Raw genomic sequence first — 25559 nt, 5'->3', positions numbered from 1 at the left:
TTGAAGTCTTGTTTACACCTGGTACTTGTACGGAAAACATGCATATCCGTATCTTATCTGATATTTCAGAGTAGAAATGGCTGTGTGTGTGTGTGTGTGTGTGTGTGTGTGTGTGTGTGTGTGTGTGTGTGTAATGTTGCTGCAGCGAATGGCAGACAGATGAGATTTGAAATGTTTATTTATTTATTTTTATAAAAAAAAAAAAAAAAAACATCAAAGGGAGGAGGCTTTGCACTTGCTTACGTGCAAAAAAGAACAATTATACCGGTGCTTATCAAGTTGTGCATTGATTTGTATAAAACGTTTTTCACCATCGAAACATTTAAAATTTTTCAGGAATATTTATTTTTCTATTTATTTTATTTTTTTCAAGTTTCTGAGTCGAATTGGTAGGAAAGGATGTTTTGTTGCAATATCTTATCTGTCCACTGGGGGGCAAACTCATTACGTATTTAAAAGCAACATATTACGGAAACTACGTAGATTCCCTGCGTTTTACTTCTACTTTGATGTCATACGTGTTATTATTGTCATTCCTCTTTGATTCTTTTTGTTATTACAAAAACTTCCTTTTATAACACTGAAGAAATTGTATCCGTGTTTCTGATTGGAGAACTAGTACCTCATTATAATATCTACCCGTCCTCCCAATGTTGTTGTAGAAATGTCTGCTTTTTATATATATAATGAGCTATATTTGTACGAGCGTTAACATGAAAGGCTAACCTGGATAACATTCTGTACAAGAATCTTGTGAGAATAAATATTACAGAAATGTGTTACTGTCATCGTAATTACTGTCTCCAAGAATATGGTTCTTGCTCGGAGGCTTTGTGGTTATCGCTTCTCGGCCTTTTGGCTAAGATCAAGTGTAGTATCTGTTCTTATCAGTTTAATATCTGATACGTCCCCTATCCGGGGACCATATATTAAATTGATTTTTGGATTCGGGAGATGGAATAGGGGCTTGCTCCATCCACTCCACGCATCGACCCAGTATTGCAGTACTTCTGGGAACGGTGCACCCCCTAATGAGGTAAAAAATCAGATTCAGTGTATGGAAGTGTCTGTGGTAACAGATAAGACATTTACATGTTTTCTATGTTTTTGTTAGGTTTGGTTGTGTGTGTGTGATTTGACTGTGGTTTTAAAGAGTTCTTGAACAGTGTATTTCTGTAGTTGGCATGACGGTTGTTGGAAAGGGTCTTATTCATTTAGTTCAGGGGTGGCAAACTCATTTTAGGTTAGGGATGGGCGATGCCACTTATTTTCTTTTCGATCTGATACCAAGTACTTTTAGGCCAATATCGGCGATACCAAAACTGATACCTCACATAAACTGAATTTTTATGAATTCTTTGGATAAATGAGTAACTTTATTGTTACTTAATTTTATTTTTAAATATATTTATGGGCTTAAACAGAAAATTATTAGGCTGCTTTGTTTACCCTTTAAAAATCAGTTAGTATAAGCTACATATAAAACCTAAAAATTAACTATAGATATTATTATATGGTTACTATTATTAAAACCAAGTTATCATATGGATACTACAGTAATGCTGTAGCAAAACCATGGTTAATTGTATCAAAACTTTGGTTACTGCCAAGAAGAAGAAGAAAAACATGGTAACTACAGTCATGGTTAATACAATATTACTACAGTAAAAGTTTTTATAACGGTATCATTTATTAAAGAGGATTAAAGATCATTATCAATGTTTTAACAACTTTGAATTTAAATAAACCTGTAAAAATGGTGCTGTGCAACAATTCGCTCATATAATTATATTTTTTCCATTTCAAAGCTTATGAGATGCATTAATATTCATGTAATCTAAATAATAAGATCACTTGTTAAAAAAAATAAATTCAGCATTGATATTTTTATGTGAGGATCGATATTCTTAATACTACATCAGTATCGGAATTATCGATACTTTAGTATCGATCCGCCCATCCCTATTTTAGGTCGAGGGCCAGATTTGACCAAGCGTCACTGTATGAGGGCCGAACTGTTTATACATGTGTTGTATATACTGTGCTGTGTGTGTATATATATATATATATATATATAATCATGTATTAAAATTATAAAACCATTTATTACAAGAATTGTCTATCTTATCTTAATTTTATCATTAGAATAACAAGTATAATGATTTAATTAAGTTTTTAATGAACTTTGTACACAAAACAGTTCTAGTTTCATTTTGGCATGACAGAGAGCAAAGACTAGTGGTTTACTAAGTGAATGAGACATAATTCAGCTGCTGTGTTTCATTGAGTTCATTCAGTGAAGGATTCGTCAGACTGATTCAAACCAATAACTCGTAAATTGTCGAGTCATTTGGAGATTTTCATTGAAAGTACCAGCTCATAAGTTTCATTAATTGGTTTTGAGCACAGCAAACACAACGCAATAGAAAGGCGTGCTGTTTTGGCGTTTTTTTCACGGCCTCATTCTAACTGCGAAATCAAAACTTGGGTAAAATATAATTTCTTTAGTTGTGATGCTGGAGATTCAGCGGTTGGGAAAATTGGATCAACAGAGCAGGAAACACTGTGAGCCCAGTGATTTATATTCGCTCAAACAGTTACTCATACAGTCTTTTACACCACAGAATAAATGTATTTTATATACATGCATCCAACTCATCACCCAAAGTACCACAATAAAAAGTTTACAGCTCTTATACACAGTCAATACATCAACCACAATCTTCCTCCGATGCATGCTGCCATTTGTTTACATTAGTAGCAGTTGACATTCGTCAAACCAACAGCTTCTCAAAGAGTCTTTTCAAGCACATAATGTTTATTTTATGTAACAAACAGCCAAATTGTCACCAAAGTACCATGATAACAGTTCACAACTTGTATATGCACAGCCATCATATCTAAACGCGATCTTCCCATGCACGCAGAAACATCTGCCGATTATGTGCAGATGCGGTTTTCATTCACACAAACAGCAACTCAAATAGTCTTTTCAGGCATATAATACGTTTGTTTTCTGAAACATACAGCCAAACTATCACCAAAGCACCACGATAACAGTTTATAACTCGTGTACTCACAGTGAAAACATGCTGATCGAGTGTGATTATATGATGCACACAGCCAAGTCAGTTTATATTAGCGCTTGTCACACACGCTAGGGTTGTATGGTTTACTGGTACTAACGAAGTATCGCGATACCAAAAACATTTTAATTGTACGATATCATCTTGTTGCTAATTTCATTACCTTATTACAGTATGCTGTCATTAGCAAAATGATATGACAGGGCTCCAGACTGCGACTAAAATGGTCGCAAATGCGACCAAAAATAATTTATTGCGACAATAATTCAAAATCTAGTCACCACTGGCGACAGTTAGGTTGTATGAGGTACATTTTAGGAGAGTTATAATGATGTAAAGAGAAAAGAAAATAGATTTTACAGGTGTACATTTAGTCAAATACTTTATTTTAATTATATATTAATATAATTATACATATTATATACTCTGCACCCATCTACTGAGGTACTTCAACTTGGGAATTAACATTACTTGCATTTGAACATCATATTTACGGGCAAATTGGCGTTATTTTTTTTTTTTTTAGACATTTTCGTTGAAGCAAAGAATTGTGGGTTGTGAGTGCCCATGGAGGATACACCTCATGCATCCTCATGCAGAAGGTCGCATTCGAAGTGTCCTACTCGCTTTTTCTGAAACGAGACAGCCTCGATGACGTATGCGGCTGACAAATGCGACCTCTGGAGGACGCATCCCTCCAAACGAGACACAGCCTGAATCAGATTCAATTTCTCAGCGAATCAGCCGCCAGTGAGTTCACAACTGGGAGTGCAGACTTTTCAAAATAAGAGTACCATGTGTATTTTGGGTTTCTTTATCATTAAAAGTCCTGAATTATGTACCACTTTGTTCTTCTTCTGGTAATTATTGATTGGGAGTGGAGTAGCAAAATAAACTGCATCTGGGATTTCATTCAGTTTACACTCTTGTAGTCTCTGTGTCTGGGCCATCCGGTAACAGTAAAGAAAGACTAAGGCAATATTTTAAAACTATTTAAATTATATATAAATATATGATATCCAGCTTTTGACACTTAGGACAATTGAGGGACTTGTACACAACTATTACACAAGGTGCAAACATTCATTGATGATCAAGAAGACAACACACTACCATATGCATACTATATGTAAATATCTGAAATGTAGATTCTGAAGGGCGGTACTAAATAAAAAAATATCTTATTTCTTATATTTTTATAAATTATGAAATGGGTGTGAACATTGATGAGACAAAAGGGGAATGCGAACTTATCTTCTCATCCATATATACTGTATATTAAAGCTCATATTAATGGGTTATCAGCTGTCTGCCTTTTCTTCGCCTTACTGTCTTGTTTCTGAACAGCAGTCTAAACTGAGCAATTCTGTGATTTGGTGACTAAAACAGCCATTTGGCTCCTTAATGTTTCAGTTTAGGAACCAATAGCTCCTAAGTCATTTTTTTTTTTTTTTTGTCTGAAGCCCTGTATGAGATGTGACAAATTTGAGATGAAATCAGTTACAATTTAAAAATAAAATAAAAAAAAACTCTGGATATGGCCAAGTGTGATCAATAAACAGCAGAAGGATTTAATTAAATTAAATAATATAGTCACATGCGCTGCACGCTACAGAATGAACAAGAGGTGCCACTCTGCTCTGTCTCACACACACACACACAGACACATGGGGGCGCACGCTTGCACACACACTCACACAAACTCAACACACACTGCTGGTGCTTAATTTTCATGCTGTGTGTTTATAGTATACACCGATCAGCCACAACATTAAAACCACCTGCCTAATATTGTGTAGGTCCCCCTTGTGCCACCAAAACAGCACCAACCCGCATCACAGAATAGCATTCTGAGATGATATTCTTATCACCACAATTATACGGAGCGGTTATCTGAGTTACTGTAGACTTTGTCAGTTCAAACCAGTCTGGCCATTCTCTGTTGACCCCTCTCATCAACAAGGTGTTTCCATCATTTGTACATCTCTTTCTGTTCTTGTTAGAGACAGTTGTTTTTTGTCTTTGAAGACTGTAGTGTACACCTTTGTATGAAATCTTCAGTTTTTTTCAAGCATTGTATAGCCTTCATTCCTCAAATCAATGATTTACTGACAAGTTTTTAGAGAAAGCTGTTTCTTTTTTGCCATTTTTGACCTAATATTGACCTTAAGACATGCCAGTCTATTGCATACTGGGGCAACTCAAAAACAAACACAAAGACAATGTTAAGCTTCATTTAATGAACCAAATAGCTTTCAACTGTGTTTGATATAATGGCAAGTGATTTTCTTGTACCAAATTAGCAATTTATCATGATTACTCAAGGATAAGGTGTTGGAGTGATGGCTGCTGGAAATGGGGCCTGTCTAGATTTGATCAAAAATGACTTTTCATATAGTGATGGTGCTGTTTTTTACATCAGTAATGTCCTGACTATACTCTGTGATCAGTTGAATGCCATTTTGGTGAATTGAAGTACTAACTGCCATCCAAAACAGCAAAATCTGTACATTATTCCAAACTTTTGGCCACCAGTGTATATATTATTTTTATTTGATTAAAACTGTACGTATCAATTTGATTAAACACCATTTGATCATAACATTTAATTAAAACATTTAACATGGAATCCTGAAAAATTTAAACAGAAAGCATAATTTGTATCTGTAAGACTTGATGCAGGTCTTTTATTCGAGTCATATTCTGTGTAATTTCATCAGAAATCTGAGGCTTATTATTTGTTGATTAAGGTACCAGGGCTGGTATCGTACCAAAGCCAAAATTTTGGTATTAGAGCAACCCTAACACACACACAATGTCTGAGATGTCAAATAGTGCCTAGGCAAACCAGACTGCTGATATTATTTGTTCCTTTATTTTATTACAGCTATTAAAACAAAATAAAAGTACAGCAGACATAACCCATTTGTTCACATGTTTACTATATTATATACAGTATTTTTTTTATGACAAGAAATCAAAAATAAATATAAAAATACTCGTCTACACTCTGCCCCCTCTACTGGCTATGCAGTGTCATGTGCAAAAATAACTCACTCCAGGGGGCACTGCAGAGGAATTTAGACCCTACTCATGAAAAGGTTAATTACTGTTGGGGTGATATAAAAGGGACAACATGGAATTTATTCATTTTATTAACCGGAGGTTACATCAATTAGTAGTAGAGAGTCATGCAACAATACTGACAGATAAAGAGAACAGCTCACTGCTCTGGGCTGGATAGCTTTAGCAAATCATCTAAAATTTAAAATTAATGCAAAGAAACAGTTTGTACTTTAAATTACAAACTTGCTTAGTAAAAACAATAATTCTGGAAATAGTAGAAAATGTATTACCTCTAATATTTATCCTTATACAGGTCCATGTTGTCATTATTGCCATGATAGACTTGCACAAACTTCACAGAGGGATGGGTTGTCATGGGTTGTCATGATAATTTACTCACCCAAGATGTATCTGAGTTTCTTTCTTCATCAAAACAGAATTTAAGACTTTTAGGATTTCATTTCAGGCCTCTTCCTTTAAACAATGCAAGTGAATGTCCTCCATTTTTTGACAGTCCAAAATGCATATTTAGGGTGCATCAAAATAATCCACACGACTCCAGTCGACAAATAAAGTTCTTCTGAATGCAAACGATCGATTATTTTTAGAAACAAAACAATACTTATATACTTTTTAACTACAAATGTTCGCTTCCGTACATCTCTGTGATGTGCGCTCATGAGAGGGATGACGTAAGCTCGTTGGTAAAGTCACGTGTCACGTGGAGGAGTCAGGAAGTCTTAAATTCTGTTTTGATGAAGAAAGAAACTCAGATACATCTTGGATGGCCTGAGGGTGAGTAAATTATCAGCAAATTTTCATTTTTGGGTGAACTATTCCTTTAATGTCATGCTTGTGCGTAATTACAAGAAATTCCACCAATGATGCAAGTTATAACATCCATGCAACACCGTAAATTAAAATGTTTATCAGCCCTGCTGTATTCACCTTATGCGCCAGAGAAGCTAGAGCACAGCCTCTTGAAAATTTTGTCTTGGAACTTCCGTTCTAGCAGTTATGTATAGATATCTTTGGTGTTGATATCTAAGTGTAATTAGCTAGTGAAGTGGATTTACAGGATATAGGGTTGTCAAAAGCTATCATGAGTATTTTAAAGTGTTCAGGGGATGTCATAAGAACTGGAAGCAGAGTGGGGAGATTTTAAAACAAGAGTACTTCATTCATAAACACACAAGATCCTACCTTTAGCTCTGGATGTACTGATATATGTCTGTGCTCACGAAACTCCAAGAGACAACACAAAGCCATTAAAAATATGTCTGTACGACAGCTCTGACCATCTTCTCATGTCATTCACCCATCGTGTTATAGTTAAGGTAAGCAGATTTTTTGAGTGATAACTTACCTTATTCTCACTCGTATATGCTATCCACTCACTTGTCGATAGCTGAAGATTAAATTATTCTCCAATTTAACTTTTAAAAATATTAAAACTCTGAAGTTTGCGTTCGATGTCAAGGGGTCAATGAACTGTCTCAAATAGAGCTTGCAGCATCACTGTGATTGGTAGTCTACAGTTGGTAGTCTACAGTCGGGTGGTTCAATCAGAAGCCCTTTTGTGATCTGACCTGTGATTTGTAACCGCTAATGAAGTAGACTGACGCAGTTAACGTACAGGACGAATGTTATGTTTATATTGTATCTCATGTTTTTGTTGAGAAAAACAAGCATATCCACATGCTCAGTAAACTACACTCATTTGTAAACACCAGTTTAAATGATGGAATGTCCCTTACCTCAGCTAGCAAAGTCTTTCTCGGATGCCATGTTTGTTGCTTACAGAAGTGTTGCAGGGATTAGGTTGCTACAGGGATGCTGCTATCTGACGAGCTGCACGTATACAGGAGTAAAGTGTACACCGCTTATACAGTACATTTAAACAGGAACCCAGCTTTCTTGCAGTAGGCCACATTCTCACAATAACCCGCTTTTTTGGTGTCCATCTGAATGTACTGACAGAACAGTTTACTTATCAAATGTGATCAACTTGTGTCCATACTCAACAGCACTACCCAGTGCATTCTGTTATAACTGCCAGTTTTAGTTTGTGTGTTCAGGATTTAACATGCATCTCACTGTATATATGGCCAGTAAAGCAAAACGTTGCGAAATTTTAATAGTATTTTTAAAGACAAAAATACTGTTAGTCGCCAAATCACAGAATTGCTCAATTTAGATAGAAAGCAGAAGACAGTTGATAACCCATTAATCTGAGGTTTAATAAACAGTATACAGTATATAGTTGAGAAGATACGTTTGCATTCCCTTTCGTCTCATAACTGTTCACACCCCTTTCATAATTTATACAAATATAAAATATGTTTTTATTTAATACTGCTCTTCACAATCTAAATTACAGATAATTACATAAAGTATAGTATGCATATAGTAGTTCGTTTTTCCTTTTCTTCCCAATTTGGAATGCCCAATTCCCAATGCGCTCTAAGTCCTTGTGGTGGCTTAGTGACTGGCCTCAATCCGGGTGGCAGAGGATGAATCTCGGTTGCCTCCACGTCTGAGACCGTCAGTCCACGCATCTTATCCCGTAGATTGTTGAGCGCATTACCGCGGAGACGTAGCGCGTGTGGAGGCTTCATACCATTCTCCACGGCATCCACGCACAACTCACCACGTGCCCCACTGAGCGATAGAACCACATTATGGCAACCACAAGGAGGTTACCTCATGTGATTCTACCCTCCCTATCAACTGGGCCAATTTGGTTGCTTAGGAGAACTGGCTGGAGTCACTCAGCACGCCCTGGATTTGAACTCGTGACTCCAAGGGTGGTAGTCAGTGTCTTTACTCGCTGAGCTACCCAGGCCCCCAGTTTGTTGTCTTCTTGAGCATCAATGAGTGTTTGTATATATATATATGTGTGTGTGTGTGTGTGTGTGTGTGTGTATATATATACAGTATATAAATTGTTTTACTATATTGCCTTTGTCTTTTACTGTTACCAGATGGCCCAGACACAGAGACTACAAAAGTGCAAATTGAATGAAATCCCAGATGCAGTTTATTGTGCTACTCCAATCCCAATCAATAATTACCAGCAGAAAAAAAAGTGGTACACAATATGGGACTTTTAATTGTAAACAAGCCCGAAATACACATGGGACTCTTATTTTGAAATGTCTGCACTCCCAGTTGTGAACTCACTGATGGCTGATTCGCTGAGAAAGTGAATCTGATTCAAACTGCTAACCTAAGCTCCTGAGTTCAAACCCTCAGTTATTTTCTGGTGATTCATGAAAAAGATCCAGTTCAAAAGAATCATTTGGTCACGACTCTCTCGCGCTGGGTATGTTGTTGTTGCGTGCGGTGCAGCGAGCTCATCACCACAACAGAACGGGTGAAAAGCGGCACGAAACACACTAGTGCGTGCTCTATAGATGTATTCAATAACTCACAAGATGATATCTGATGAAACCGCATATGAACGCACACAACCCGACTGTCGCCAATGGTGACCAAGTTTTAAATTATAGTCGCAATAAATAATTTTTTGTAGCATTTGTGACCATTTTAGTCGCAGTCTGGAGCCCTGTATGATTGGTAGACCACAGCCGAATTCTTCGATATGATTGGTAGTCTACAGTCGAATTCTACGATGTGATTGGAAGTCTACAATCAGAGTCTTCAGTGACTGTAGACTCTCAGCCAATCAGGAGACCTAATTATCTACAGTCACTGTAGACTTTGCACGACCGTAGCGAACTCCCCATATGTGGGAATTTCGACTGCAGTTGGGGACTGTGTTCGCGCTCTCCTCTCATTAACTGGTCAAAAATAGGATAGAATCGACTGAGGTTGTATCGTTGAATCTCTGTAGTAACCTGAGAGCGGGTGCTTCATATTTATTGGCTATTTCCAAACTGTTTCCATTATTGTTAAAAACACACGCCCAGTTTAGCTGAAAACACGCTTTATTCTTTTAGTTATGAAAGCATACATGCTGTAATAAATCTACTGTAGCCTTATAAAGCCATTTTTTATTAAATTTAAGTGAAGACACCGTGATTTTGTTACTCATTTTTTCATTAACAAATCGCATGTGCTTGTCCAAAGATCACAGTAAAGATGATGTTTGCTATAGCTTCCCTTGTTAAGAGTATCATTTTGTTTTTAGATGATTATTATTATAGTTATTATTATTATGTAAAGTATTATTTGCTTCACGTGCTTGTCTGTTATAAAACTATTAAGATAAAAGGCACATATATGTATATTTATGCTGATAAAATATTCCACGCATTCTTGTCGCTCGTAGCTGCAGATCGTAAAACACATGATGCTCTTATTATTTAGATATGTTTGCGCTCGATATCGAAGTGTCAGTGAACTGTCAAAATTAGAGCTTGTGGCTTATCTGGCCTGTAATTAGTCATCTACAGTTGAATTCTACGAAATGGTTGGTAGTCTACAGTCAGTGTCTACTGGTGGCCCGCAGGCCAAATGCGTCCCGCCAATTATCTTTGTCTGGCCCTCCAACTGGTTTTTGATAAAGTTGCCTCGCCATCTGAAATACCACAGTGCTCTCTGCATAGAACTCAGCCTTTATATGCACGAGCCTCAGCAATTTGCGGTGAGTTTAACCAGAGATTCTTATATTTAATTAAATGACAACATCCGCGGTCTATCATAGGAGAGAGCGTAATGGTAAACTAGCATGTTACAACAGTAAGTATACCACTTTGATGAACGGGGGGAGCCGTAAAGTGACACCTACCTGTCACAAAATTGTCCATGAATTCTCTTATAAAACATCCATTTATATGACCATTGTTTTCATATGGGGGTTGATCTTGTAATAGGGCTTTAGCAGATCTAAATGTTCCTCAGTTTTCATTTGTAAACAATAGGCCTAACTTTTTAAAATTATTGTTTTTTTTTTTTTATTGTTTCAAATTAAAGTTGATCAAAAATTATTTGTTAGTTAAGAGTATAAGTCATGTTTGTTCTTCAGCCAGATCTTTTGATGGAATTTATGGGCAGACCTTAAACAATTATAATTCAATATACAGTATACCCTGTGACTATTTTAATATGAATAAATGCACAGTATTAAAGTTGTTTTTAAGTAACATGTTACCTGTGATGAAAGTGCTAGCTAAGATGAATACGGAACATCTTTTGGCCCCTTCCAAGTTTTCATCTGGATAATCTGGCCCCCCAAAAAGTAGTTGAAGAGCCCTGCTGTAGAGTCTCAGCCAATCTGGAGGCCTAATTGTCTACAGTCATTGTAGACTTTGCACGACCGTAGCGAACTCCCCAAATGTGGGAATCTCGACAGCATAATTTCTGGTAGTGGGGGACTGCGTTCATGCTCTCCCCTGATAAAGTGGTGAAAAATAAATGGAAGGCGAACATGTTCATCCAACTCAGAAAGATGTTTTTATTATTAATTATCACTCATTTTGTTATCATAATTAAGTCATAGTGTCATCGTTTGTTTGCTCACCATGTTAATATGATTTGAGCTTTAAATGCTTTACTTTTCATTTTTGTACTCTAGTGGGCGCTATACGTCTCATTTTCATAGTTGTCCACGTCTCAAGCTTACTTTTTTGAATTTGTATTATTTATTTATTTTTTTTATCTTTGCTGAGAAGTATACTTTTTGCAATTCATTTTGAAAATGAATCTGCCAAATGTATATTTTCTTTAAATGCCTGAGTTCATGCCTGAGCTTGGTTGTGTCTGTCCTGAATGTAGATACAGACTTTAACAATACAATATGTTGTATCTTTTTATCTACTTACACAATGTAAGCAATTCAATCTTTATGTCCCAGTGTGTATATTGAGAGGAAGAGCCAAGCATTTTATTCAAAGATGTAAAATTTCAATATTTTATGTTTCTTACTTAATGTATTTTACATGTTTGAAAAATATATAACAAAATACTTTTAGAAAGTCTAAAGAAAAATGTGCGTGGTATTTATCTGATGAGGTGAACTGTTTGTTATACATAAAATATTAACATAAAACATAAAATGTTGGAGTTTTTTTTTTTCATGTAGAGTACTTAAATTAAGTCATTAAATGCAGGCATCATAAATTGAGGCACATGGTATAACTGGCTATAAAACATTATGGAAATCAGCCACAAAGAGTTCCCCACATTTCTCTTTCTGTCAGAATTTATATTGAAATATTTTTAGGTGTGAAGTTTTAGTTCTATAATGGTAAATGTATTCTTTCACATCTTTCCATATCTGCATTAATGTAATGTGGACTTATGCTATCCTTCTACACCCACACCTTCCCCTTCCCTCCTTCATTCCCAGCTCGCTGTCCGCAGCAACCTCCTCCTAGTCCACGATGCTGGGTAGCCGGAAGGTTCTTGTAGACGGCACGGCTGTAGGGAATAAAACAGAGGCCCAGCTGAAGGTGACGAGCAAGCCGGCAATACGCAGCCAAGGCCAGAACCAGGAGTGGAGTCACTAATAAGAAACCCACAACCAGCAGGGCCACACAGCCACCATCAGTTAGCAGATCCGAACAGTATGGTGTTGTACCAGTTGGGCGTACCTGAATGGAGAGAGATGGAGAATTTATGAGAGTAGTCAAAATGTCTATTTTGCCCTCACAGTATCTGTTTGCGCAGACCTCAGCAGAAAGTTCCTCAGATTTTCACAGAATTAGAACACCCGTCGTTCACAATATTCTGCCCATTCATCATCCAACCTTTATGTTTTAAGTGTTTTGTTTAATTTAAATATGCTCTCATTTACTAATCAGGGTATAGTATTCTCAGCTCTGTTTAACGCATTTTACTATGTTTAAATCCATTCCATAAATTTTCTGCCCAAAGTTATCTCTGCATATAGGCTGGGATAAGAGAAAGTATTTTAACATCCAGTAAGTGCACACATACTTTTTTAATGCAATTTAAATGTGATCTTTTGATCATCATATTATGATTTTGTTGGTGTTCTATAGCTCTTTGCATTCACATAATTCACATTCTGTTTTACGTTACACCTCAAAGGGTGTGTTAGATCTTTTCATTAGTGTTGTGTGAAGGACCTGTGGGGTGTGTTAAAGATGAGTGTTGGAATGCACGTAGGGTGCAAGAGAAATTACATCTTCCTGAAGGAATGCGTCTCTGCAGTGTACACTGACAGATACGCCTGACCAGAATGTGTGCCAACATCGCATGTGCTCATTTTCGATCCTTTGCGTTACTTCCCAGGTAATTGAGGTCTAAAATTGAAAATTAGTAAGTGGTTTTGTCTTGCTGCTGTTTTTGTATTGTTTTTGTATTGTTGTACACTGGAAGCTCCTGTCACCAAGACAGATTCCTTGTATGTGTAAGCATACTTGGCAATAAAGCTGATTCTGATTCTGAATATAAATATAAGTGAATTAGAATTGTTCATATGTTACAGTATATACAGTATTTCTTAATTCTGCATCAGCCTGTATCAGCAAACAAATAGAATATGCTCAGTTACTTAAACTAATTTTCATTTGGTCTCTTATCTTAAAAATTGTGTAAATTATTTAGTAGAACAATGGCACTGCACAAAAGAGAGTAATGGATTTCAAGAGGAAACTGATTAGGGGAAAAACACTCCATATATCCCATGTGTGATGTAAGGTGAACTGAGCCGACTGAGTAAACAGAGGAGGGGGGTAAAAAAAAAAAAAACTGATAAAGCCCATCTGTGCTTAGAGCTGCACTTTTTCACCCTGACAGGCTTCTGTGATTGAGGAGATGCTTTTAAGTATTGCACCAAAAAATATTAAGTATGCCTGTAAAGTCAATAAAAAAATAATTGATTGAAAAAATAACAATTTTAGACTTTCCCCCTGATTTAAAGTAGTAGTTAAACACAAAATTACTTGGTTGTGAACAGAGATAATAAATAGCTTGACCAACTATACAGGTGCATCTCAATAAATTAGAATGTCGTGGAAAAGTTCATTTATTTCAGTAATTCAACTCAAATTGTGAAACTCGTGTATTAAATAAATTCAATGCACACAGACTGAAGTAGTTTAAGTCTTTGGTTCTTTTAATTGTGATGATTTTGGCTCACATTTAACAAAAACCCACCAATTCACTATCTCAAAAAATTAGAATATGGTGACATGCCAATCAGCTAATCAACTCAAAACACCTGCAAAGGTTTCCTGAGCCTTCAAAATGGTCTCTCAGTTTGGTTCACTAGGCTACACAGTCATGGGGAAGACTGCTGATCTGACAGTTGTCCAGAAGACAATCATTGACACCCTTCACAAGGAGGGTAAGCCACAAACATTCATTGCCAAAGAAACTGGCTGTTCACAGAGTGCTGTATCCAAGCATGTTAACAGAAAGTTGAGTGGAAGGAAAAAGTGTGGAAGAAAAAGATGCACAACCAACCGAGAGAACCGCAGCCTTATGAGGATTGTCAAGCAAAATTGATTCAAGAATTTGGGTGAACTTCACAAGGAATGGACTGAGGCTGGGGTCAAGGCATCAAGAGCCACCACACACAGACGTGTCAAGGAATTTGGCTACAGTTGTCGTATTCCTCTTGTTAAGCCACTCCTGAACCACAGACAATGTCAGAGGCGTCTTACCTGGGTTAAGGAGAAGAAGAACTGGACTGTTGCCCAGTGGTCCAAATTCCTCTTTTCAGATGAGAGCAAGTTTTGTATTTCATTTGGAAACCAAGGTCCTAGAGTCTGGAGGAAGGGTGGAGAAGCTCATAGCCCAAGTTGCTTGAAGTCAAGTGTTAAGTTTCCACAGTCTGTGATGATTTGGGGTGCAATGTCATCTGCTGGTGTTGGTCCATTGTGTTTTTTGAAAAGCAAAGTCACTGCACCCATTTACCAAGAAATTTTGGAGCACTTCATGCTTCCTTCTGCTGACCAGCTTTTTAAAGATGCTGATTACATTTTCCAGCAGGATTTGGCACCTGCCCACACTGCCAAAAGCACCAAAAGTTGGTTAAATGACCATGGTGTTGGTGTGCTTGACTGGCCAGCAAACTCACCAGACCTGAACCCCATAGAGAATCTATGAGGTATTGTCAAGAGGAAAATGAGAAACAAGAGACCAAAAAATGCAGATGAGCTGAAGGCCACTGTCAAAGAAACCTGGGCTTCCATACCACCTCAGCAGTGCCACAAACTTATCACCTCCATGCCACGCCGACGTAGGCAGTAATTAAAGCAAAAAGGAGCCCCTACCAAGTATTGAGTACATATACAGTAAATGAACATACTTTCCAGAAGGCCAACAATTCACTAAAAATGTTTTTTTTTATTGGTCTTATGATGTATTCTAATTTTCTGAGATAGTGAATTGGTGGGTTTTTGTTAAATGTGAGCCAAAATCATCACAATTAAAAGAACCAAAGACTTAAACTACTTCAGTCTGTGTGCATTGAATTTATTTATTACACGAGTTTCACAATTTGAGTTGAATTACTGAAATAAATGAACTTTTCCACGACATTCTAATTTATTGAGATGCACCTGTAGATCGGAAGTTTTGGGTAATTGCACTGCTTCTGCAGATGAGTTGATAACAATAAAATGAAATTACCTAATTAAGCCACAAGACAATCTGAGATCTAATGTTAACGATAAAGTTTGCTTGTTTTGTTAGGGTTAATTGCAGAATTACTGTGCTCTGGTTGTTTAGCATTTTAGGGTTGTCCTTATCTTAGAAACTTTTTTGAACTCTTAAGGAAAATAACTTGTTTTAATTTTGTGCTTGTGGAGTTGTTTGTTTCTTAATCTAAGCAACTTTAACAGCATTGTCTTTGTTGGGTATAATGGGTCATGTTGTGGCTCTTCAGCTCGATAAACTTAAGTGGGTCATGACTCAAGTCGTCATTTTTATTTGTATTGCCCTTTTAACAATACACATTGTTTCAAAGCAGCTTTACAGAAAATTATAACAATGTATGTAATGTCTTAAATGTCTAAAGCAGTTTGAGCAGTTTCTTTGAAAACATCACTGAAAATCATGCCTTAAAATGATCTGTCTTCTGGCCACCAATATGCAAGATAACCCAAGGAAGTAACCCAAAACTCTGTAATATGTTAATGGAGAAGAAAAAACAACTTGGGAGAAACCAGGCTCAGCAGGGGGATATTCAGTGCTATTCAGCATGAATATAATGCCAATATTAGATATCCATGTGTGAAGTCATGTGTAATTCAAGTTATGGTGCATAAGTCACCTCTGTAATTATGAAATAAACCAGGTCTGTTTTAACTAACATATAATTAGAATGTAAACAATTTTCAAGAAAATCTGATTAAAGAAACCCTTCCCTTGTACGATGCAATAATGTTTGTGAAATATCTCTGGTTGAATAGCTGAATATTAGCCCAAGCTCTTTTTCAGTATGTCTCCAAGTGTGTGAGGGATTCCAGATGTCTTCATGTGTAGAGATCAAACTAGAACTGGACTGAGAAGTCATTTCAGAGAACAGATACTTCTAACCAGACCAAGGGATTGTGGTTGGTGTTATGCTAAGGAGAATTTAAGTATTTGTTGTCTAGTGACTTATTTTTCCACACACAACCAAGTTGTGGCTTTGGTCATTAAACAAATGAGCATATTTTTGTTTGTTTTTTCAGCAATTTTAGTTAATGCTTTGTTTACGTTTATCTGATTATGTGTCATTCTGCAGAGTTGACTGGTAATAAGAAGTGATGAACCAGTTACTCCATTGAATCCCTTGGTGGTCTGCTATTCCTTACCTCCTACAGATCTTTATTTCTCTTTGGATTTTACTGCTCCCCTACTTCTGGTGTCACGTGGGGACTAACTGGTCAAACTGGCCATTGATCTTGCACTTTAAAGGATTTGTAATTGGAGAGGTGGAAGAATCTATAGTCTTTATTTACATACACTGACCCTTACTGATCCATGGGCACTACGTGACAATAGCTTAAGCATTATTCTAACCAAAGACAAAAATAATAGTGGATGAGAATGAAAAATTCGTACAAACTTAATTGTTCATTCTATAGTTGTGTTTCAGAGAGACTGCAGTTTGAACGTCCTTTTCACCCAAATATGAAACTACTGTTGTCATACCTATACCTCATATCGTTCAAAACATGTTTGAATTTATTTCTTCCATATAAGACCGTGAGAAATGATGAAGAATGTTGACATTGCTCTTTTTTTTCTTCCATACAATGAAAGTGAAGTCACGAACTTTGAGTAAATGAAGACAATTTAAATTTTTGGGTGAACTATCCCTTTAAGATAGTCTTTTCATTACAATGAACTGATGCAACTAGTAGAAAAGTGGAATAGTAGTAAATATGCTCAACTGTGGGATTGAGTGCAAAAATGCCAAGGGCAGTCACTATACAAATCTGTGAGAAAACGTTGTTCAAACTCCAGTAATCCACTCCTGTCTTGAAAGACTCCTGACGTCATCGTCCCAAATGCACTCAAACAGATGACAAATTCCAAGATTAAGAGATTACCAAGTGAATCTAAGAGAGGCAGAGGTCAAACTCCCATAAATCCCTAGGACAATATCTCTGAATCATGATTAGGTTTTATTCGGAGTCTTTTCCCAGATTGTGAATGGTGTTTTCCCAGATATTTCCCATATATTTTTGCTGTTTAAATATAACAGTACCTACACTGGCGGCCAAAAGTTTAGAATAATGTACAGATTTTGCTCTTATGGAAAGAAATTGTTACTTTTATTCACCAAAATGGCATTCAACTGATCACAATGTATATTCAGGACATTAATAACGTGAAAAATTACTATTAGAATTTGAAGACATTTTTTTTCAGAACTTCTTAAACTACTTCAAAAAGTTCATGCCAAAAAATCCTCCACATGCAGCAATGACAGCTTTGCAGATCCTTGGCATTCTAGCTGTCAGTTTGTTCAGATACTCAGGTGACATTTCACCCCACGTTTCCTGTAGCACTTGCCATAGATGTGGCTGTCTTGTTGGGCACTTCTCACGCACCTTACTGTGTAGCTGATCCCACAAAAGCTCAATGGGGTTAAGATCCATAACACTCTTTTCCAATTATCTGTTGTCCTATGTCTGTTTCTTTGCCCACTCTAACCTTTCCTTTTAGATTTTCTGTTTCAAAAGTGGCTTTTTCTTTGCAATTCTTCCAATAAGACCTGCACCCCTGAGTCTTGTCTTTACTGTTGTACATGAAACTGGTGTTGAGCGGGTAGAATTCAATGAAGCTGTCAGCTGAGGACATGTGAGGCATCTGTTTTTCAAACTAGAGACTGATGTACGTATCCTCTTGTTTAGTTGTACATCTGGCCTTCCACATCTCTTTCTGTCCTTGTTAGAGCCAGTTGTCCTTTGTCTTTGAAGAATGTAATGTACACCTTTGTATGAAATCTTCCGTTTTTTGGCATTTCAAGCATTGTATAGCCTTCATTCCTCAAAACAATGATTGACTGACGAGTTTCTAGAGAAAGCTGTTTCTTTTTTGCCATTTTTGACCTAATATACATGCCAGTCTATTGCATACTGTGGCAACTCAAAAACAAACACAAAGTTAACCAAATAGCAGTGTTTGATATAATGGCAAGTGATTTTCTACTACCAAATTAGCAATTTAGCATTTATTAGCAGTGCCTGACCAATATATCAGTCAGCTTTTTTTTTTTTTGGATTTTTCCAAATGTGCTTTAAGTCCTCATGGTTGCATAGTGATTCACCTCAGTCTGGGCAGAGAATGAATCTGAGATCATCAGCCTGCGCATCCTATCACGTGGCTTGTTGAGCATGTGAAAGCCTCCACACATAACCATGCTCAACTCAAACCACATGCACCACCGAGAACGAAACACATTATTAACCAAGGAGGTTACCCCATGTGACTCTACCCTCCCTAGCAACCAGGCCAATTTGGTTGCTTAGGAGACCTGGCTGGAGTCACTCAGCACACCCTGGGATTCGAATTAGTGAACTAGCGATCTCCAGGGGTGGTAGCCAGCATCTTTACCACTGAGCTACCCAGGCCCCTCATTTTCAGTGCAGTAAGTAATGTAGCAGATTGAAAGGTAAACATCAGAGCATCTTTTTGCAGCTCAGCAGACAACGGTGCAGTGGTAGATTGTGTCTGTTGAGTGTTGATTTCACGCTATGTTGTTAGTTGATGAGACGCAATGCTGGAAAGTAAATAAACGTCCATCTTTTACTTTCCGTGGCAACAAGCTTATAGCTAACCACGTAGCTACTTTCATTGCTTGTCAGCTGAGTGGAAGCTAATGTGTACACAAGTATTCACCAAACTGTTTTGTTCAGGATTCACAGTTTGGTACCCCCTTCAACCAAACAATTCCAGTCGTTGCATTTATAAAATTTAATATTTAAAAGTCTGGTTTTCCAACGTTGAAAGTTTCCCCTGAACTTGTATAGCAGAATACAGTGTAACACCGCTGTTGCTGTTTATCTCTTGTCTCGGCAGGTGTAAATGCTTCTTGTTTTACAACCTGCCACTAATTGACAAGCAGTATTAAAATAGTCAGCATTTTACTGATACTTAACAATACTACTGACGTTTATTTAGCTATTTATTTTATTTTTATTTATTTTTTATTTAAATGGTCAGCGGTTATCTTATACTAAACAGTACTGATGTTTATTTAGCTATTTATTGTATTTATTCTTTATTTAAATAGTCAGCATTTGACTGATACTAAACTGTACTGATGTTTATTTAGTTATTTATTTAGTCATCACTGAGGAACTCACATGGTCCATCCACACTGAAGTCGTTGTGAAGAAGGCTCATCAGCGCCTCTTCTTCCTGAGACGGCTGAGGAAGTTTGGAATGAACCGCCACATCCTCACATGGTTCTACACCAGCAATGTAGAGAGCATCCTGACTGGCTGCATCTCCGCCTGGTATGGCAATAGCACAGCCCACAACCGCAAAGCACTGCAAAGGGTGGTGCGAACTGCCAGACACATCATCGGAGGTGAGCTTCCCTCCCTCCAGGACATATGTACCAGGCAGTGTGTGAAAAAAGCTCGGAGGATCATCAGAGACTCCAGCCACCCGAGCCATGGGCTTTTCTCACTGCTACCATCAGGCAGGCGATATCGCAGCATCAGGACCCGCACCAGCCGACTCCATGATAGCTTCTTCCCCCAAGCAATCAGACTTTTGAACTCTTGATCTCCCACGATCAAAATACATCAGCACTGCACTTTATTACTCTTACTCTTATATCTCACACCGGACTGTCATAAATTATATTATTATTATATTATATTCTCTCTTAACAACTTACTATCAACCGACAGCCTGAATGTCAATACAGTACAATACAACCTACTGTACATTCTATATATACTATATATACTTTTTTTTATTGAATAATATGTATCTATATTGTGTGTATTGTATACTGTACAGTGTATGTTATTATATGTATATTGTGTTGTGTGTAATTATGTGTATATTAGACTTTAAATTGTGTTGTGTTAATTTGATGTTATTGTAAATTGTCTCATCACTGTCATGACTGCTATGTTGATCGGAACTGCACCCAAGAATTTCACACACCATTGCACTTGTGTATATGGCTGTGTGACAATAAAAGTGATTTGATTTGATTTGATTTGATGTTGTATTTTTATTCTTTATTTAAATGGTCAGCATTTGACTGATACTGAACATACAGTACTGATGTTTATTTAGCTATTTATTTTATTTTTATTTATTCTTTATTTAAATGGTCAGCATCTGACTGATACTGAACATACAGTACTGATTTTTATTGAGCTATTTATTGTATTTTAATTTATTCTTTATTTTAATGGTCAGCAACTGACTGATACTGAACATAAAGTACTGATGTTTATTAAGCTATTTATTGTATTTTTATTTATTCTTTATTTTCTCTGTGTTCATTTCTAGAATTTGTTGACAATGTATAATAATAATGTAAAATATTCTTTGATAAAAATATTTGTTTAAGACAGCAGCCTTCTGAGTACCTTTGCATAGTCATATCGGTGCAAAATTGGTGCACAATCCACATAGAAAAGGTCTGTTTTCATTCCAGCTCAAAAATTAACTATATCGGGCACCATATCGGTAATCGGTGAATTCTCCCCTCTAAAATCGGTATCGGTCTAAAAAAAAATCCCATATCGGTCGGGCTCTATTTAGCATGATTACTCAAGGATAAGGATTTCGAGTGATGGCTGCTGGAAATGGGGCCTGTCTAGATTTGATCAAAAATGACTTTTTCAAATAGAGATGGTGCAGTTTTTTACATCAGTAATTTCCTGACTATACTTTGTGATCAGTTGAATGCCACTTTGGTGAAAAAGTACCAATTTCCTTCCGAAACAGCAAAATCTGTACATTATTCCAAACTTTTGGCCGCCAGTGTATCCTACTTCCTATCCTCCATTGCTTCACTGTGACTGGCAGGTTGCTGAACACCAAATAGATGTACATGTTGGGTGGTCATGTTTTAATATTTTCTGGTTTCTGTTGTCAGAAAGTTGCAAAAGGAGAATTTTTTTTTTTTTTTCAGCTTAACTTCTAGGTCATCTTTATGGATTTGGGAGGATGTTTCAAGTGTTGAACATTAGTTTATTAAAAAGTACTTTGAACTCTTAGTTCAAAAGATCAAGGAAAGATCAATTTCTGATGATAGATGACTCCTTTAAGAATATGTTTTGATACAAAGAAATTTCTTTAAGTGCACTGCTCCTGATCTATTCAGAAAATGTATTTTCCATCTATTAGATCTTACCGTTGAATGGCAGAGAAAGCCAAACACCACCATGACAATAGCAGGCATGAGGATCAGCCCGAAAACCAATCCAGCCAGACAGGCGTTGATGGCTGCAATCACCAGGTTCTGCGCCGTCACGAGCACCGAACAAGCCCAACAGTCCAGAGAACCTCGAAGCTCCAGCGGAGCTTCACCTCCCCCAGCGTCTGCTGAGAAGTAAGGTGGAGGCACAACCACCCCACTTACTGGTGTCCCAACCAGCACAGTGGAGGCCAAGGAGTGTGTGTGCTGGAGGTTTGTGTGCTGGTGTTCGTGATGGTGGCTGTTGGTTGGGAGCTCCTCAGAGAGATCAAGGACCTGGTGATGAGCCCCCTTCTCAAGTGTGCCATTCATCCTCCTCCTGATCTGAAGATGAAGAAGAGAATTAGAGAATTTACTAAATGTATGATTGTAATATGTTAAATTAATTGAAAAATGCGGAAACATGAACTAATGGGTTTTGCCATTCAGTGGAATACTAGAACAGCACAATTGTGTATCAGAGCACAGAAAAATGATGAAAGCCGTTAAAACATTGTTATTGAAGAGGCTCTGAGTTAAACTTACAATTGTTTACTTTTTTTTAATTGAAAATATTATCCATTTTGACAGTGAGTGTGCTCTGAATTTTGAAAGCTGTGTGTGTCTCTTTTGAACGTTCTGCACTGTTTACTAACAGAGAAGAAGAAAGTTCAGAGCAAGGGTAAATCACTTATCACCAGGAAACTAGATTTGTATGATCTTTTAATTAGGTCTTTTATCAGACTGATTGTTATCTGAAAGCTAATTGGCCCTGTGTGGCAGAAACCAATTGGTATTTGAGTGAGTTTGGAACAACACATGTGATAAGATGAAGTGATGAGTGAGAGGCCTTAAAATCCCCTGAGGTGTGTGTGTTACCATGATGTCATTTGTTTTACTGCAATCTTTTATCCTGTGGTGAATCAAGAAAAGAACATGTCTTGGTCATAATTTACCCCAAATTCAAATTCAAAAGAATTATATTTTGGATAAATGAAACAAATTTAAAGGACCATATGTATGGATGGATGTATATAGTTCTATCAGAAGAAGCTCTGGATGATTGAACTGAAGATGGAATTATTACGAATGTAGAGAAACTAGGGGTGTAACGATGCATCGATCTGGATCCAATGACCAAGGGTCCAATGTTATTGATACAATGCGTAAATATGGATATAGAATTTTTTTTATTTAAGATGCACCTTTATTTTAATACTCTCATGTCAGCCACGTCCTTACGCATTTCCGTCAAGCGATGAAGCAACCTTATTACATTCATTTGACTTTATGCTTTTCATGTGGGACACGGATGTGCGCGTGGTCTTGGAAGCCAAATTGTGCTCTGCTATCCGTGCGGCGTGCGCACGCGTCAACAGGGCTTCCCGCGAAATGCGAGCTCCATTGACAGGATTCGTGCGAGCTCATCAACCGGGCACTCCTTAAAATGTGAGCTCTCGTGACAAAAGCAGAGAGGCTCACATGCGCGATCAATTCAGGCTTCCATCGATATCGTTGCGCATGTGAACCATTTGCATTTTACATGAGTATTTGCTATTTAAATGTACCATGGAGCAGTTCAACCATGTGAAACATCTTGACTATGCCGACATTCTGAACAGCACAAACGAGGGAAAGAGAAACACCTGCTCAGTTCCAGAATCAGTGATAAGACTTTACACATCAACACATAAACAAACTTACTAACATTTATCCCAGTTAACTGTAACAGAATTTTTCATTACAACTGTGGAAGTTGTAGCCAAGAAAACCACAGATAGTACGGATAGTTGGAAACAAGTCATGGGTATGTAAGTATTTTGAATTGGACTAAACTGAAAAATTTGCTGTCATCAAACGAGTGATGAACACTTGTGTATGACTTTATTTTTTATTTTATTTAACTGTATAATTTTTTTTCAACATCTGAAGTACCTTATTTTGTTGTGGATATCTCAATGTGTATACAGAGAGCTGAATAAAATAAAATAATATTTTGGTTGCATTTGAGTGCAAAAAAAATAAATAAAAAATAAATTGACTGTGTAAAATAGGCACATAATATCGGAATAGCGATCGCAGGCCCCTGAATCAAATTGTATCGCGGCAGACTTTGAAGTATTGGCAAATATCGGATCGCAGGCCACAAGAATCGATTCAAGATCGTATCGTGACAAAACGTCTGATTTACACCCCTAAGAGAAACGTATCAAATTTAGCGTAAGCCCCATCCTATGGTTCAGCGCTCAAATACTTTCTTGAACCATCAGTTCCTGCCGGAGGCGATGATGGCAGGGGAGCAGAGCTTACCCCTGCACAGGATGGGACCTAAACTGATGGAGGGGGGTGAAAACAACAGAAGTATGCGAACAATAGAGACAGGTGTGTATTAATGGCATTAATAGTTTTTATTTATCGTCATACAAAATCCCAGACTGGCTCGATGTTCAGTGGGGGTCATGGCATCTGTTACAGGGCTCCACGTTCTTCTATTTTATTCTATTTGCAAAAGGAATGTTTGGGAGTCTAAAATGTATATTTCTTATTGACACACAAAAGCAGAAGATATAAAATAACCATCTTAAGGCAAATGTTTTTGTGAATCATCTTAAGTGCCTAATATGTGTGTGTGTGTGTGTGTGTGTGTGTGTGTGTGTGTGTTTTAGGCACTTAATTCACAAAAACATTTTTTTTTGCACATTTTAGATGATACAATAATATATCACTTCAGTCCGACAAATAGTGTTTCATTAGATATGGATATGCATCATAACTTAGTATCTATACTAGTGTCTTTTGAGACACTATTATATATACATAAAATACAGTAGAGACAAAAACAAAAAATGCACACACAATTATTGCACATCAGATATTTAGACAAGTTAATGCCAGAATCAAGCAATCAAACTTTAAAGTCTGTCAGTGTGAATTCCACACATTTCCCTGCTGCAGCCTAATAGGTCAGTAGTATGTGCACCTTATCTTGTTCTCTGCCCATAACTCACCAAGATGGCTTAGAGTCCGGTACTCCTTTCCTCTTCTTCTATTTTTTATTTTATGTTTTATTTTATTTTTTGCCCTAATCTAGCACAACAAATGCCTCTTGTTGTTCTAGTCGTTGGTTTTGTCCAATATTTTGAAGAATATATCCCTGGAATTCAAGGTTCCTTGATGTGCAAAAAAACTCTAGAATCCTAAAATTCTAAAAATAGTTTTCCATGTAGTGCTAGGCTAAGACTTTTCTTTAATTAACACATTTCTTTAATTCTGTGAAGCATGGATCGATTGTAAGTCCGATTTGCTATACTTTCCAAGACTGCATTAGTCTGTTCTCTTTCCTTGAGGCATGCAGTCTGAGTGCCGAATGTGTCCTGCCTGGCAGTTATAGCCATGCCTTTCTCTGTGCCTCTCTAATGACTCCCCTTTTTCCTTGCCCTTCTCTTCTTCTCTCACTCCTTTTCTTCCCCTCTCTCTTTGTGTGGGGGAGGGAATGTTTATTCAAAGAGCTGAAGTGAGTATTTTAATTGCTGCTGATGGATGTAGAGAGGACACGAAACCACCACATTACCACATCTTCTACACCTCCCTCCCCTCTGGCCATA

At 37.1% G+C, this 25559-nt stretch overlaps 1 protein-coding gene and 1 non-coding gene across 3 annotated transcripts; one reads left to right on the top strand and one right to left on the bottom strand.

Annotated features, from left to right (window-relative positions):
• Positions 1 to 839: 839 nt before the first annotated feature.
• On the top strand, positions 840 to 1030 carry LOC127416845 (U2 spliceosomal RNA). The gene has a single exon (XR_007893195.1). It is a non-coding gene; the product is annotated as a U2 spliceosomal RNA (small nuclear RNA).
• A 10548-nt stretch (positions 1031 to 11578) lies between these two features.
• LOC127455405 (transmembrane protein 88-like) lies at positions 11579 to 25300 on the bottom strand. Of its 2 annotated transcripts, none has more exons than XM_051723283.1 (3): positions 24963 to 25300; positions 21913 to 22299; positions 11579 to 12709 (listed from the first exon to the last, which is right to left on the bottom strand). In XM_051723283.1, the coding sequence occupies exons 2-3, from the start codon at positions 22285 to 22287 to the stop codon at positions 12428 to 12430; spliced, it is 657 nt and encodes a 218-aa protein (XP_051579243.1). In that variant the 5' UTR covers positions 22288 to 22299; positions 24963 to 25300; the 3' UTR covers positions 11579 to 12427. The 2 variants fall into 2 exon arrangements, with proteins under 2 accessions (XP_051579243.1, XP_051579246.1); XM_051723286.1 differs by having other exon boundaries at positions 21913 to 22294.
• Between the last annotated feature and the right edge of the window lie 259 nt (positions 25301 to 25559).

Source organism: Myxocyprinus asiaticus, chromosome 2 (assembly GCF_019703515.2).
Source record: "Myxocyprinus asiaticus isolate MX2 ecotype Aquarium Trade chromosome 2, UBuf_Myxa_2, whole genome shotgun sequence".
Classification (NCBI taxonomy): domain Eukaryota; kingdom Metazoa; phylum Chordata; class Actinopteri; order Cypriniformes; family Catostomidae; genus Myxocyprinus; species Myxocyprinus asiaticus.
Note: the sequence above shows the minus strand (reverse complement) of the source record. Positions and strands in the feature narration are given on the sequence as shown.